The sequence below is a fragment of the Lissotriton helveticus genome, chromosome 3_1, assembly GCF_964261635.1.
Source record: "Lissotriton helveticus chromosome 3_1, aLisHel1.1, whole genome shotgun sequence".
NCBI lineage: Eukaryota > Metazoa > Chordata > Amphibia > Caudata > Salamandridae > Lissotriton > Lissotriton helveticus.
Genome location: NC_136061.1, coordinates 2,079,731,924 through 2,079,745,398, shown reverse-complemented (window position 1 = coordinate 2,079,745,398; position 13,475 = coordinate 2,079,731,924). Strand labels below are relative to the sequence as shown.

The 13,475-nt window shown below is 49.8% G+C and overlaps 1 protein-coding gene across 9 annotated transcripts in view; it reads right to left on the bottom strand.

Moving 5' to 3' along the window:
- Positions 1–13,475, bottom strand: part of WDR93 (WD repeat domain 93) — a 694,060-nt gene that overhangs the window by 627,081 nt on the left and 53,504 nt on the right. For all 9 annotated transcript variants that reach the window (XM_078683212.1, XM_078683218.1, XM_078683219.1 and 6 more), the window contains exon 4: positions 8,003–8,382. In XM_078683212.1, coding sequence (XP_078539338.1) covers positions 8,003–8,266 — 264 coding nt within the window. In that variant the 5' untranslated portion in view covers positions 8,267–8,382. The remainder of the gene's footprint in view (positions 1–8,002; positions 8,383–13,475) is intronic.

Genomic DNA, 13,475 nt, shown 5'->3' with positions numbered 1-13,475 from the left:
CTCACCTAAAAGCAAAGAAATAACCATACCTTCTGTAATGTAACTTGCGCTTTTGTAAAGCGTTTCAATACCTTTGGGTCAGTCAAGTTTGCGCTCCATAAAAATTCCCCCCAAAATTGTTCTGACATTGTGCAATGTAACTAACGCTCACGTAAGGCACTCAAAAACCTTTGGGTCGCTCGAGCTCACATTATATAAACAAGTGTCAGAGAAAATGCGACATGAGTTTCCCAGGCCTTAATGTTAACTGTGCTGCAAGGTTGGGCTGTTGAAGGTCTAATGAACGAGGCTCGCTAAAGCAACTTGCAGTGAAGCAGGAGGGGCTTGAGGAAATCCTTGCACATTGAAGCCATGATTTAATTAAAGAGTCGATTTCGAAAACAGCGTCTGACATTTCATGTCAGTATTTGAACGGGACGGTGAGGTTAAGTGACAGGCACTGAAGCTTTACCACCGAAGACAGGCAGTGACACTAGCAGGAATCAAAGAAAATATGTGTCCCCTAAATGAAAACAGAAACGCAATGTTAACAGAAATTGGGCTGTGCTCTGTGGGAGGAAACCAAACACAAAAAGGAGGGACAAAAAGGAAGGATTAACCACTAGCAAGCAAGCATTTGTGAACAACAATCGAGCGAACAAATGAAAAAGCCCACAGAGTGAATACAGCATGTCTCAAAGAGGCAGCGCATGCTGGGCCTAGGCTTGACCTAAAAATGACATAAAATATGCCACTGCCGAAATTTTTGCACTTTATGCCGTTCATATATCATAGGTGGACCTTATGTCAAAAATTACTTCATTATGTCAGGGCCAGCATTTTGTCATGGATTGCACCCTCCCATTTGCCAGATTGTCTATCTTTATTCCAAACATTACCTCCACTGTGCTAGTGCCAGCATTTTGCCACTGCTGCACACGTGCCAAGAGTTTCCTCAAGTTTGTCATTATTTTTTACTGGTGCACTATATGCCACAACTTACATCTAATATGCCATTAGCAGTATTTGACTACAGGTGCACTATATGCGAAGAATTACCCACAGTGTACCAGTATCAGTCTTTTGTCAAAAGTGACTGTCATGCTAAGAATTGCTGCAAATAAACAAGTCCCCCGGTTGTCTCTATAATACAAACATTTCCTTCAGTAAGCCAGGGCAAGCATCACATCACATTTTCATTCACTCATTCACTCATTCTCACTCACACTCACACTCTTACACCCCTTGCACTCATTCTTATTCACTCTCACTCACTCACTTACATTCACTCTAGATCTCACTGATTCAAACTCACTCACACTTACTGACACTCAGGCCTCGGCTTACTAAAGCGGGTTTGCGTCACGTTTGTGATGCATATGTGGTGCAAACAGTTAGGACTTGATTTACTATCCAATGCAAACTAGGATTTGCATTGGATTATTTTCCCAAAGTAACACTTGCTATGCGCTGCTTTGCGTTACTTTGTGTGAAGGGGCGTTTCATGGGTGGTGCATAGGCATTCCCATGCAACTAGCCATGGGGTTTGATGCAAATCCCTATCTACAAACATTGGTAGACAGGAGTTTGCGCCAAAATCTTACACCTCTTGAGGCAAGCATAACAAAGAGAAATATTTTATTTCTACTAATTGTTACGTGTGTGCTGCATTGTACAGCACACATACAAAGTGGTAAACTCTAAAGCAGTTCTTCTCTTGCCCTTTGACACAAGGCAGAGCAGTAACCAACTGTTTACGCTTCACATACTTCCTGTCATTCTCACTCACACAACAGGGGTGTGAAGTTTAATAAAATATCTACTTGTCCATGGGGCAGGTTGCTCCAAAAATCTACTTGCCCTGTAACAAAATCCACTTGTCCCTTTGGCGCCATGTAGTGCGGGGACAAATTATGGCGCAATCTCATTATATTAAAGCTCTGATATAGCCTCTCAAATTATGCCAGCGCTCACACCACAGTAGTGTTTGAATACTTGAAATCCCCTTATGTTGCCAAGTTTCTGCAGATCTACATACAGGGGTTGAAGGTAGTGGTAAGCAATCGTTCCAGTGTTAGAATGCTCTTTTGAGTCTGTACAAAACCACTAATGTGCATATTTTAAGGGTTTTCAACAGCTCTTCTCTAACCTTTTCCCATACTGAGAAATGTTGGAAATTTACTCCTGACAATGGCAGACATATTCCTTCTTCCAGAGTTAGGGAGAAAGTGGTTGGAGGGAAAGTGAACTGGCAAATACTGAGAAAATCTACACGTGCATATTTGCTCATGCTAAGATGCAGTTTCCAAATATTTTCTAGGAGTACTATTTCTTGTCCTACTTTTGTAAATTCTTGGGAATTCACAAAAGCTGTATAGCTGCACTTAATGCAAGGACATATACAATGGGTGCATTTTGAGACTTTCTTTAATAATTGAACCCCTACTTTTAGTCTGGCGTTGGCCATAACCTTTAGCATTTATTAAAATTTTCTCTGTACCGTGTGGCTTCACAGTGAGTGACAGCATTCTGCTCTTTCACTAGGAGCATATCGGCACACAAAGTAGTTTTGTTCAGTGCCTGTAACTACTGTAGCAGTGTGTGCTTTTTGCGACCAAAAATAATTTTGGCTTTTGCCGATGTTTGTTATAATGGTGAGGGCCCAGCATCTCCCACACCAATAAGTTTTTACCAAAACCATGCCAAAACAATTCACACATTGACAAAACTAAAAAGCTAACCACCAATTTCAGAACTACTGGCTTTGTCAATGCTTGTTTATTTTTGTTTCCTATCAATCAATCAATCAATCATAGCATTTATATAGCGCACTACTCACCCGGAGGGTCTCAAGGCGCTGGGGGGAGGGGGTCCGCTACTGCTCGAACAGCCAGGTCTTGAGCTGCTTCCTGAAGGCGAGGTGGTCTTGGGTCAGGCAGAGGTGGGTCGGAAGGGAGTTCCAAGTCTTGGCGGCCAGGTAGGAGAAGGACCTTCCTCCTGTGGTGGCTCTTCGGATGCGGGGGACGGCGGCGAGGGCGTGGCTGGTCGATCGGAGCTGGCGTGTGGGAGCGTAGAAGTTGAGGCGGCTGTTGAGGTATCCTGGGCCTTGGTTGTGTAGGGCTTTGTGTGCGTGGGTGAGGAGACGGAAGGTGATTCTCTTGTTGACCGGGAGCCAGTGCAGGTCTCTCAGGTGTCCGGAGATGTGGCTGCGGCGGGGGATGTCCAGGATGAGTCGTGCTGAGGTGTTCTGGATCCGCTGGAGTCTCTTCTGGAGTTTGGCGGTGGTTCCGGCGTAGAGGGAGTTGCCGTAGTCCAGACGGCTGGTGACGAGGGCCTGGGTGACCGTCTTTCTGGTCTCGGTGGGGATCCATCGGAAGATCTTACGTAGCATGCGCAGGATGTTGAAGCACGACGAGGAGACGGCGTTGACTTGTCTGATCATGGAGAGGGAGGAGTCCAGGATGAAGCCCAGGTTGCGTGCGTGGTCTGTGGGTTTGGGTGCGCTGCCCAGGGCGGGGGGCCACCAGGAGTCGTCCCAGGCGGAGGGTGCAGATCCCAGGATGAGGACTTCCGTCTTGTCCGAGTTCAGTTTCAGGCGACTGTTCATCATCCACTTGGCAATGTCTGTCATCCCTTCGTGTAGGTTGGCTCTGGCGGTGGCGGGGTCTTTGGTGAGGGAGAGGATCAGCTGGGTGTCGTCGGCGTAGGAGATGATGTTGAGGTTGTGCTGGCGTGGGATGGCTGCGAGGGGGCTCATGTAGACGTTGAAGAGTGTTGGGCTGAGCGAGGAGCCTTGAGGAACGCCGCAGATGACTTGGGTGGCCTCTGATCTGAACGGGGGGAGGCGGACTCTCTGTGTCCTTCCTGCGAGGAAGGAGATGATCCACTCCAGTGCCTTCTCCTGGATTCCGACATTGCTGAGGCGCTGTACTAGGGTACGGTGGCAGACAGTGTCGAAGGCCGCGGAGAGGTCCAGGAGGATGAGGGCCGCTGTTTCTCCGTTGTCGAGCAGGGCTCGGATGTCATCGGTGGCTGCGATCAGGGCGGTCTCGGTGCTGTGGTTGGCCCGGAAGCCAGACTGCGAGAGGTCGAGGGAGCCGTTCGTCTCGAGGAAGGCGGCCAGTTGCTTGTTGACGGTCTTCTCGATGACTTTTGCTGGAAACGGAAGCAGCGAGATGGGGCGGTAGTTCTTGAGGTCGGTGGGGTCGGCTGATGGCTTCTTAAGTAGGGCGCTGAGTTCGGCGTGCTTCCAGCTCTCCGGGAAGGTAGCGGTGTTGAAGGAGGTGTTGATGATGTCCCGCAGGTGGGGTGCGATGACAGCGTCGGCCTTGTTGAAGACGTGGTGAGGGCAGGGGTCTGTCGGGGATCCGGAGTGGATGGAGTTCATTGTGTTGACGGTGTCTTCGGTGCTGATCGGGGTCCAGGCGCGGAGGGTGGTTGGGGGGGGGGGGGGTTCGATCGTGGCGTGCGTCACCACTGCGTCGGTTGAGTGGTGAAGCTGTTGTGTATGTCCGCGATCTTGTTGTGGAAGTAGGAGGCGAGGGAGTTGCAGAGGTCTTGCGAAGGGGTGATGTCGTTGTTTCCGGCGTTGGGGTTGGAGAGCTCTTTCACGATGTTGAAGAGTTCTTTGCTGTTGTGTGCGTTGTTGTCTAGTCGTTCCTTGAATGCGGTTTTCTTGGTGGCGTGGATCAGTTGGTGGTGTTTTCCGGTGGCGAGCTTGAGGGCAGTCATGTTGTCCGGTGTTGGGTCTCTGCGCCAGGTTTTCTCGAGTGCTCTGCAGTTCTTCTTGGAGCTCTTGAGTTCGTCGTTAAACCATGGTGCTTTCTTGCTGCCGGGTCTGCTCGGTGGGGTCTTCAGAGGGGCGAGGTCGTCTGCGCAGTCGCTGATCCATTTCGTGAGGTTGGTGGCCGCTTGGCTGGGGTTCGTTGTGCTGGTGGGAGGATTCTTGCTCAGGGAGGTAGCGAGCTGGTCTGCGGTGATCTTGTTCCAGCTTCTGCGGGGAACCTGTTGCTGGTGATGGTGGAGCGTGGTCCTACTGAAGCTGAAGTGGACGCAGCTGTGGTCCGTCCAGTGGAGTCCCGTGGCGTGGCTGAAGGCGATGTCCTTGCTGGAGGAGAAGATCGGGTCGAGTGTGTGTCCGGCGTAGTGGGTGGGGGTGGTCACCAGTTGCTTGAGTCCGAGGTTGGAGAGGTTGTCCAGCAGGGTGGTGGTGTTGCGGTCGTTGTTGTTCTCCAGGTGGAAGTTGAGGTCCCCGAGGAGGATGTAGTCGGCGGAGGGGAGGGCGTGCGGGCTGATGAAGTCGGCGATGTCTTCGCTGAATTGTGTGCGTGGTCCCGGGGGTCTGTAGATGAGAGTGCCTCTGAGGGTGGTCTTGGGGTTGATGTGGATCTGGAAGTGCAGGTGTTTGGTGGGTGCGAGGGTATCGTCGGTGTCGGTCGTGATGCGGATGGTGCTTCTGTGGATGATGGCGATGCCTCCTCCGGTCTGGTTGACGCGGTCCCTCCGGATGATCTTGTAGCCCTCCGGGATGGCGATGGCGATGTCGGGCGCTGAGGAGGCGTTCATCCAGATTTCCGTGAGGAAGGCGACATCTGGGGCTGTGGTGTCGAGCAGGTTCCAGAGCTCGACGGCGTGTCTGTGGACGGAGCGGGTGTTGAGCATATAATAGCATATAATAATATATACCTATAATCTTATTCAAACTGGTTTTAACTGATTTTACATTATGAATATTTTGGGAAATGCTAGCATGCATCAACACACGTTACTAAATGATGCTGCTAAGAAATGATATCTGAAATTTTACAGTAGTTTAGCAAAATGTTTTTTTTCCTGCTTTCATTTTTTTGTGAACATTTTAATTTGAAAGCAAAGAATCATCAATCTTGCTTTCAAGCTTCTGAAAATATTTGCATCAAATCAGAGAACATTCTGGGAGCATTATCCTCTTCGATGCGTCGGATGGCCTCCGTCCGTCCGAAGTCACGGTGCTCGTGTGCTCGGAATTTGTGCCGCGTCAAAGGGGTTATACATAGCCTCATATTGCTAAACTCTGAGAAGGTGTGTACACATTTTCATACTGGAACCAATGTCAGTAGTGCAGTCAGAGCTTAAAACATTTGAATAGAGCGCTCACCCTAATAATAAAGGCTTTCAATTAATGGACCATAAATACAAGATTGAACAACATTAGCATATGGACAAAAATATTACCTTAACTGCAGACAGTGCCCTTCCCTGATCTATAATGTGGTACTGCAAACTGGCAGCCAAACGGTTTGTGCTGGAGGGGGTTGGGCCTACTTGTCCCAAGGACAAAACACACAAGAAAACTTGTTGCCCTTGACCCCAAACAATATATCCCGGGCGTCGAGTTATAGGAATTCCACATCCCTGCACAGGCTTACACATACAGACATGCATGCTCACCCATACACTCTCTCTCACATAAACACACTCTCAACACGCAAGCATGCACAAAACATACATTTAAGACCATTTTCACTTACCATATCTGCCACTGATTATCCCATGCCAGCAAAGTGTGCTACATTTTTTATTACACTAAAAGTGAATAATAGACTATTAGTATACTAACAAACAGACAGAAAATAAGTTTTACGGAGACGCCCCTGTGTTCTTGGCACAGATTTTGCCACCTCTGAGGCCAGGGGTCGCAAAGACAGTGCCTGGGATCGCAAGGGCCAAGCCAGGGGTCACAGTTGCGACTCTTGAAGACTCCTAAATGATGACCATGGGGATGACCCTGGAAACTTTTACCCCCTTGGTTAGGGAGGAGCACGAGTCACCTCCACCAACTAGCTAGTGCCAGCAATAAATGTGCCACAAAGTCAAATGTTTGGATGCCAAAAACTTACCAACTCAACAGGACACTTGCAAAATGTTATGACTATTGGGAACAGAATAATATAAGAGAATGATGAACTATACAGCCCAAAAGATGCTAACCAACCTATCACATAGCAACGTCAATGTTGTTAGTATAGTGAAGGAATAGCATTGGGAAAAGCCATCCATCACTTCAAAACCGAAGGACCGAACAAAGAATATGAAGACCTTTTCCCACTCCATCAATGAAAGAACAAAGGAACACACACCCAGAATATAGAAGGAGCTGGTATGACAATGCAAAGGTACTTCAAACTCGCCCGAGACTGATTGAAGCCTTTAACGAACACACGATCATTCATAAGTGCCAGTGTACACATTAAATAGTGCCAAAAACACCTATTCCCTGCCCAGTGAAAAGGATTTCTAAGAATCTACTCCAGGAAAGGAGAAGGAGCAGTCAGATGTTTAAGACATGAAAAGAGGTAGGGAGCAATCGGGAGTTGTCACTCTATATCAGAATAGGGGGTGGGAGGTTCCATCAAGATGCAGTTAATAGTAATCAATTGCAGCAGTGCTGATTGTCTTGGCACTGCTGTATGTCAACAGCTTCAATGAAGTGAAATAATTGCCTTCGTCAATTGCGTGTAGACATATTTACGTTCATAGGATTCCTCTGATATATAGCTCAGTGACTTCAGGCTCAAATCAATCCTGATTCTCTATATAGAAAATTAAACAAGCTCCAAATTCAAACCTTTTCAAATGCCAAATCACGAGACTAGGTTTGAAATCTTTTTAAGGAGTGACAGTTCCACAAATTATTCTCACATACAAACCTGATTTGTCCTATAAAGTTATTTCTCCTGTATTGCATCTCTCATTTCTGAAATATTAGCACTTATCCTCTGTCCAGAGCCTCATATCAATAGTATGTTTACTAGCCGATAGCTTGGGTAGAGGCTTTCCTTTACTTGAACGCTGGCATAAGTAAACTGAATGGTTACAATAAACATATTATATATTATAAATATATTAATATGTTTTTTAACAATTTAGTATATTTTCATGAATTGTTATGATTAATGCTCCACAATGAAATTTAATCATGTTACAATATAGACTATAGAAACACTTCAGTCGTGATTACGTAGTAAATCAACTTGTACGTTACCTGCATTTCAGTTGACGGTTGGTACACCGCCTGTTTTGCACCCATTTTCTCTGCCTCTCTGATTTCCTCACTTCCTTTGACAATCTCCCATGCTTCTTCCAAAACCTCTTCTACGAGTCTCCCAATCAACCTAAAAGGCTGAGGCAAGCGATCATGTGCTTGTTCTGGGTCCATGAGATAGTAGTCATCTTCGTCGTCTCTACTCCAGTTAGTTTCAGAAGGGTCTGGGATTTGCAAAGGGTCTTTCCTGAGGTATACAGGCATTCTTCCAACTTCCGAAGTTAAGTGTGTGGCGTTGATGTTCTGGGGAGATCTTACTTCAGTACGATGGGATTATTTTACAGGTACCCAAGGGTAATCCTCATTAAAGTCTGAAAAACCTTTGAAATAACAAAAAAAAGTGGTTGTGTTAGTTAAAGTTTCATCAGATTTATAACATTGTCCTAATTTATTTATTTTAACTCAGTGTAAAGTATTGTAATTTTATTGCAATTGCATTGATATAGCGCTTACTACCCCTGACGAGGCATCGAAGTGCTTTTTCGGAGAGTAGCACGCTACTCTGGAACCCATAAAGGATTAGTGGTGAATTAGTATAGTGAATATGAAAGTAATATGAGTGGTGGATATGTTAGTCGGTTATTTGGATTGAGAAGGATAGTGGAGGGATAGAAGAGGGAAAAAGGCTTGCATTTATATAGGATAGCTCTTCCTAACCCTGATGACCCATAAAGGATTAGGGGTGAATTAGTAAGAAGGCAAAGGGCGCTGAACATTCCAACCCAATGTATAGCAAATGGGCACCATGACTTGCTACTAAATAAAAGTTGAAATTTTTTACCTCTGTATTCAGTTACAGATAGACAGTTTCCATGCTGGCATAAAAAGAAGCATAATAGATAGAATTTCCACTAATTAAATCCATCAGTATGTTAAATCTTTAAAAATTATGTCTGGGGGCGTGGCTTAGGAGCCCCGTATGGCGGACGTGCTTCAGTAGAGCTCTGCTAGCCTGAGCCCGTTCTAACCACCATCCGCCACTAATCCTGACCCCAGACACAGCAGGAATCACGGAGTGATCAGGGCGGATATCGGTGCCCCCGCGGCGGCTTGACTTCGGCGGAGGTGAGCAGCGATTGCCTGGGCCCAGAGCCGACGCGTTTGCAGCCTGGTGGAGACGGAGGTCGAGTGCGGGACGCGCTATGCACACTGCGGAGCAGAGGCCGGTGATTGACGAATCCTGACGTGGGGGTCCTGTCAGCAGATCGTCATCAATCTCCTGGGCTTGCGGTTTGTGGTGACGGTAAGATCTCGGGACCGGGGGGCGGCCGGCGGGCAGGATTGGCTACCGGGTCCTGGCCTTCCCTGTGGCGCCTCTCCCCCTCCTTTGATCTGCCGTGAGGCGCTGAGGTGGTGTCCCCGGGCCTCTGGGAGTGCTCCGTGCCGGTGGGGGGCCCGGCTGGGGCTGACGGCCCTGGCGGCCATTGCCCCTGGAGAGAGCCTTGAGCGCGGTGTCACTGATCTCCCTGCCTGCCTCCATGATTGAACCGATCGTCGGCCGGGACCCCACGGCGCCTTATGCCATGTGTGCGCTGCTGGCATAGGTGGCATTTGCTCGACCGGGCCCCGGGGCGACCAGTGGGGAAGTCATTCGGACAGCTGCAGCATCGGTGCTGGGGGAGTCGGGCCGGCCTGCCTCAGCGTGGATGTGGTGGCGCTGGGGGCCTGAGCCCTCTCAGGCAGAAGTTAACCTCACATAAGGGGAAGAGTACTACTGCGGACACATGTGCTGCCCCTGGGTCCCGTCCATCCTGGGCAGTAAGATTTATCGGTGTCTCCCTCCGTGTTGCTAACTGCGGACCTGGAGTACCCCTGGAAGCACATAGGCCCTGCAACAAGCGGGGCCCGATGGGCGCGCCGCGGTGCCTTGGACATTACTTATTGCCCCACGCTCCCACAGTTTGCTGTGGCTCTAGCTGAGTCAATGACAATATGAGGTATGGGGTAACCTTGGCGAGGCCTGCTATTGGGGATCCTGGTAGCAGTGGGCCTGGTGGGGGACTGAGTCGGGGGTCCAGCGAGTCTGCTCCCTTTAGGGGGCCTACTTGGCTGTCCCTCCTTGGTGGCGGAAGCGGCTGGGCTAGGCCTGGTGTGGCTTGCTGTCGGGAGGGTCAGATTCCGTGAGGCCCGGCATAGCGACCTGCCCTGGTTCGGTCTGAGTCACTGCCCATGGCTGAGTGGATCTGGCACTGAGGAGTCCCTCCTTCTGATACGTGTTGACGACGCAGCAGAGGAGAGCTCCGTTCTGTTCGACTTACTTGCCCTTGTTCTCAGTTTTTGTTTCATAACTCTGCCTACCTATCCTCTTCATAATGGGCAAAGAAAACATGGGGCGGCTGCCCTCAAACAGAACACAATGGATCAATCAACCGCGGACCGTGCTCAAGGCCCAGATCGGGCGGTCAGATCTGAGGTGTTGTTCCTCTGCTAGGATCTTCGGAAAGCTGTGGATCGGATCACGGAGGCGGAGACCAGTGTCTCCACGGTGGAGGACATGGTGTCCACCCTCCAGAAGAAAGTCGAAAAACTCACCATGGTCACGAAGAACCTGGCCTCGCGGGCCGAGGATGCCTAAGGTATGGCGCGGCGCAACAACATCCGCCTGGTGGGCTTTCCAGAGGGTTGCGAGGGCGCATCCATGGACGTCTTCCTCTCTGGTTGGCTCAAAGGGCTGCTGTCACCATGTCCCCCTGTTTTGTGATTGAGAGGGCCCACCGTGCCTTGAATAAGAAGCTGCCTCCCAGGGCGCGCCGATGGCCCGTCATCGCCCGTCTCTTCAATTACGCCGACGGCGATGCCATCCTCCGCTTTGCTCGGCTCCACAAGGACAAACTGACATTTAATTCTCATATAATCATGTTCTTCCCCAATTATACCAGTCTGGGGCAGCAGCAGCGCCAATCCTTTGTTGCGGCCAAGCGACGGCTCCGGGAGTTGAACTTATCCTATGCATTACTATTCCCCGCCAAAATGAAAGTGATCTTTAACGCCAAGACCTACTTCTTTGACTCTCTGGAGGAGGTATTCGCCTGGACGGACGAGAGGCAAAGCCTCAAACCGCACTCACCGCCACCGCTGGACTCTGACTCCTCGCAGGGTTCCCACAGGAGCAGCCGGCAAGGCGGAGACACATCAAACAGGTGGCACAGATCTTGATCAAATTGGCAAGCCCATGGCCACTCTGAAACCGCTGAGTGAAGCAGTTCCTGCCACTTTCTAGGTTTAGTGTGTTGGAACTTAATGATCTGGGGTCATGTGCATTGGTTCTAGGTGATGTCAGAGAGTCCACGCCCTTTGACACTTTGGGTAATGTTGGGTGAGCTCCATTGGGGGAACTGCTTGGGTCTTCACGTTAGGGGCCTGAGACACGATTCCACCGCAATTGGAAGTAAGGGGGTGGGGAGGGTGGGGGTTACGGGTTGTTGGGTTTGACGTTGTTGGTTTTATGTTCTGCGCACCAAACACACAGTCACAAACTATGCCACAGCTTCTGCTCCAACTGACATACATTTTAATTTGGGGGGATGACGCACAATACAGGTAACTCTCCACTGGAAGAACTTAATATTCTTTCCTGGAATGTATGAGGACTATGGAATAAGATCAAACGGGGCGCGGTACTGCACTTAGCGAAGGGTTATTCCGCCAATATCCTATTGCTGCAGGAGACTCATCTCCTCGGTAATAAAGCCCAGTGTCTTACTAGGTTTGGGTTCACCACCGTCTATCACTCACGCTTCACGAGGGGCGCACGGGGCATGGCAATTCTTATCCACCACCGAGTACAGAACCACATTACACACCACTGGCTAGACCCGGGCGGGCACTTCACTGTAGTTTCAGGCATATTGGCCAGCAAACAGTTAATGCTTCGGAGCGTTTATGCCCCTCCCCCACTGGGCCAAACATTCCTAGACAAAATCATACAGCTCTGGTGGGACCTTCCTGGTAGCCTGACAATAGTGGGTGGAGACTGGAACGACACTATGGCACTGCATGACAGATGGTGTGCTGTACCGCTCGATAGTTCCCGCCGGGTCCAAACTGAACGTACTCGCACATACACTGGGTTGGTCTGATTCTTTGTGTGCATTTCACCCCACCGAGTCAGGGTTCTCCTATGCATCGGCGGTCCACCCTACACTCTCACGTCTCGATTATATTTTCCTTCCACTCAGCTATATACACACAGAGTTGCACACACCTCCATTCTGCCAAGAGGCCTCTCCGATTACTCGCCTGTCCAACTCAAATTGCGCCTGCGAACCTACCAGATCCCGTGCAAGTGGCGTATGTCGCCATGGCTTCTCCAGGATGCCAATTATCAGGAGACCCTGCATCGTGCTATTGCTTATTACCTTGGGTTCAATGTGTGCACCTCTCCGTCGCCTATCACCATATGGGCGGCTCTTAAACCAACAATTAGGGGGGCGGACATTAGTTTTCGTACAGGGGTAAAACGGCGGCGCTTAGCAGAGGTGAGGGAACTGGAGGATCACCAGAGCCGACTGCAATCCCAAATGCTGGAGGGCTCTGACCCCAGTTCTTGCTGGAATCTCTTACATGTTCAACAGCAGCTCCACCAGCTCCATACTGACAGCGCTAAAGAGGCGGGGCTGGCGACCCAGCACAGAATTTATCAATGGGGCAACAAGTCCAGTCAATTACTCCACAGGTTGTGCCAGGTCCGATCAACCCCGGTGCAGGTTCCCCTCTTGAAGGCCCCGGACGGCCCAATGTGTACCTCCCCGGGGGCCATGGTGCAAGCCTTTGCTTCCTGCTATGCCACTCTGTACGAGGAGTGAGAGGTGATAGCTGAGCCCCTTATAGACAAATTCCTCTCTGACATCCCCCTCGCCGGTTGTCTGATGAAGTGCGTGATCTGCTGGATGACCCTATCACGACAGACGACCTGCAGGAGGCGCAGGCTAATATTCACCTGGGCCAGGCTCCGGGTCCGAAAGGGTTACCCTGCGACTTTCTGTGCCCATACATGGCAACCCTGGGTTCCCACTTACTTGGGGTACTGTACGAAGCCCTGGAACAGAGCATTCTGCCATCTTACTTGGCAGCACGCTAAAATTATTGTTTTCCTTAAACCAGGTCGCCCTCCAGAGGACCCAGGCTCCTTCGGTCCCATTTCACTGTTGAATTTCGAAATCAAGCTTCTGGAGAAAGTTTTGGCCGACCTCCTTCGTACCGGTATTCAAGACCTGGTACACCCAGATCAGTCAGGATTTATGCCACAGCGCTCCAACAGACACAATATCAGGCGAGCTCACAATGCTATCGCGGGGGCCTCCAGCCTGGGTCGTCCCGCGGCGGTACTACTGGCTGATATTGACAAGGCGTTTGACTCACTGAGCTGGACTTACCTTTTTAAACTCCTGGAGGCCGTTAATCTGGGTCCACG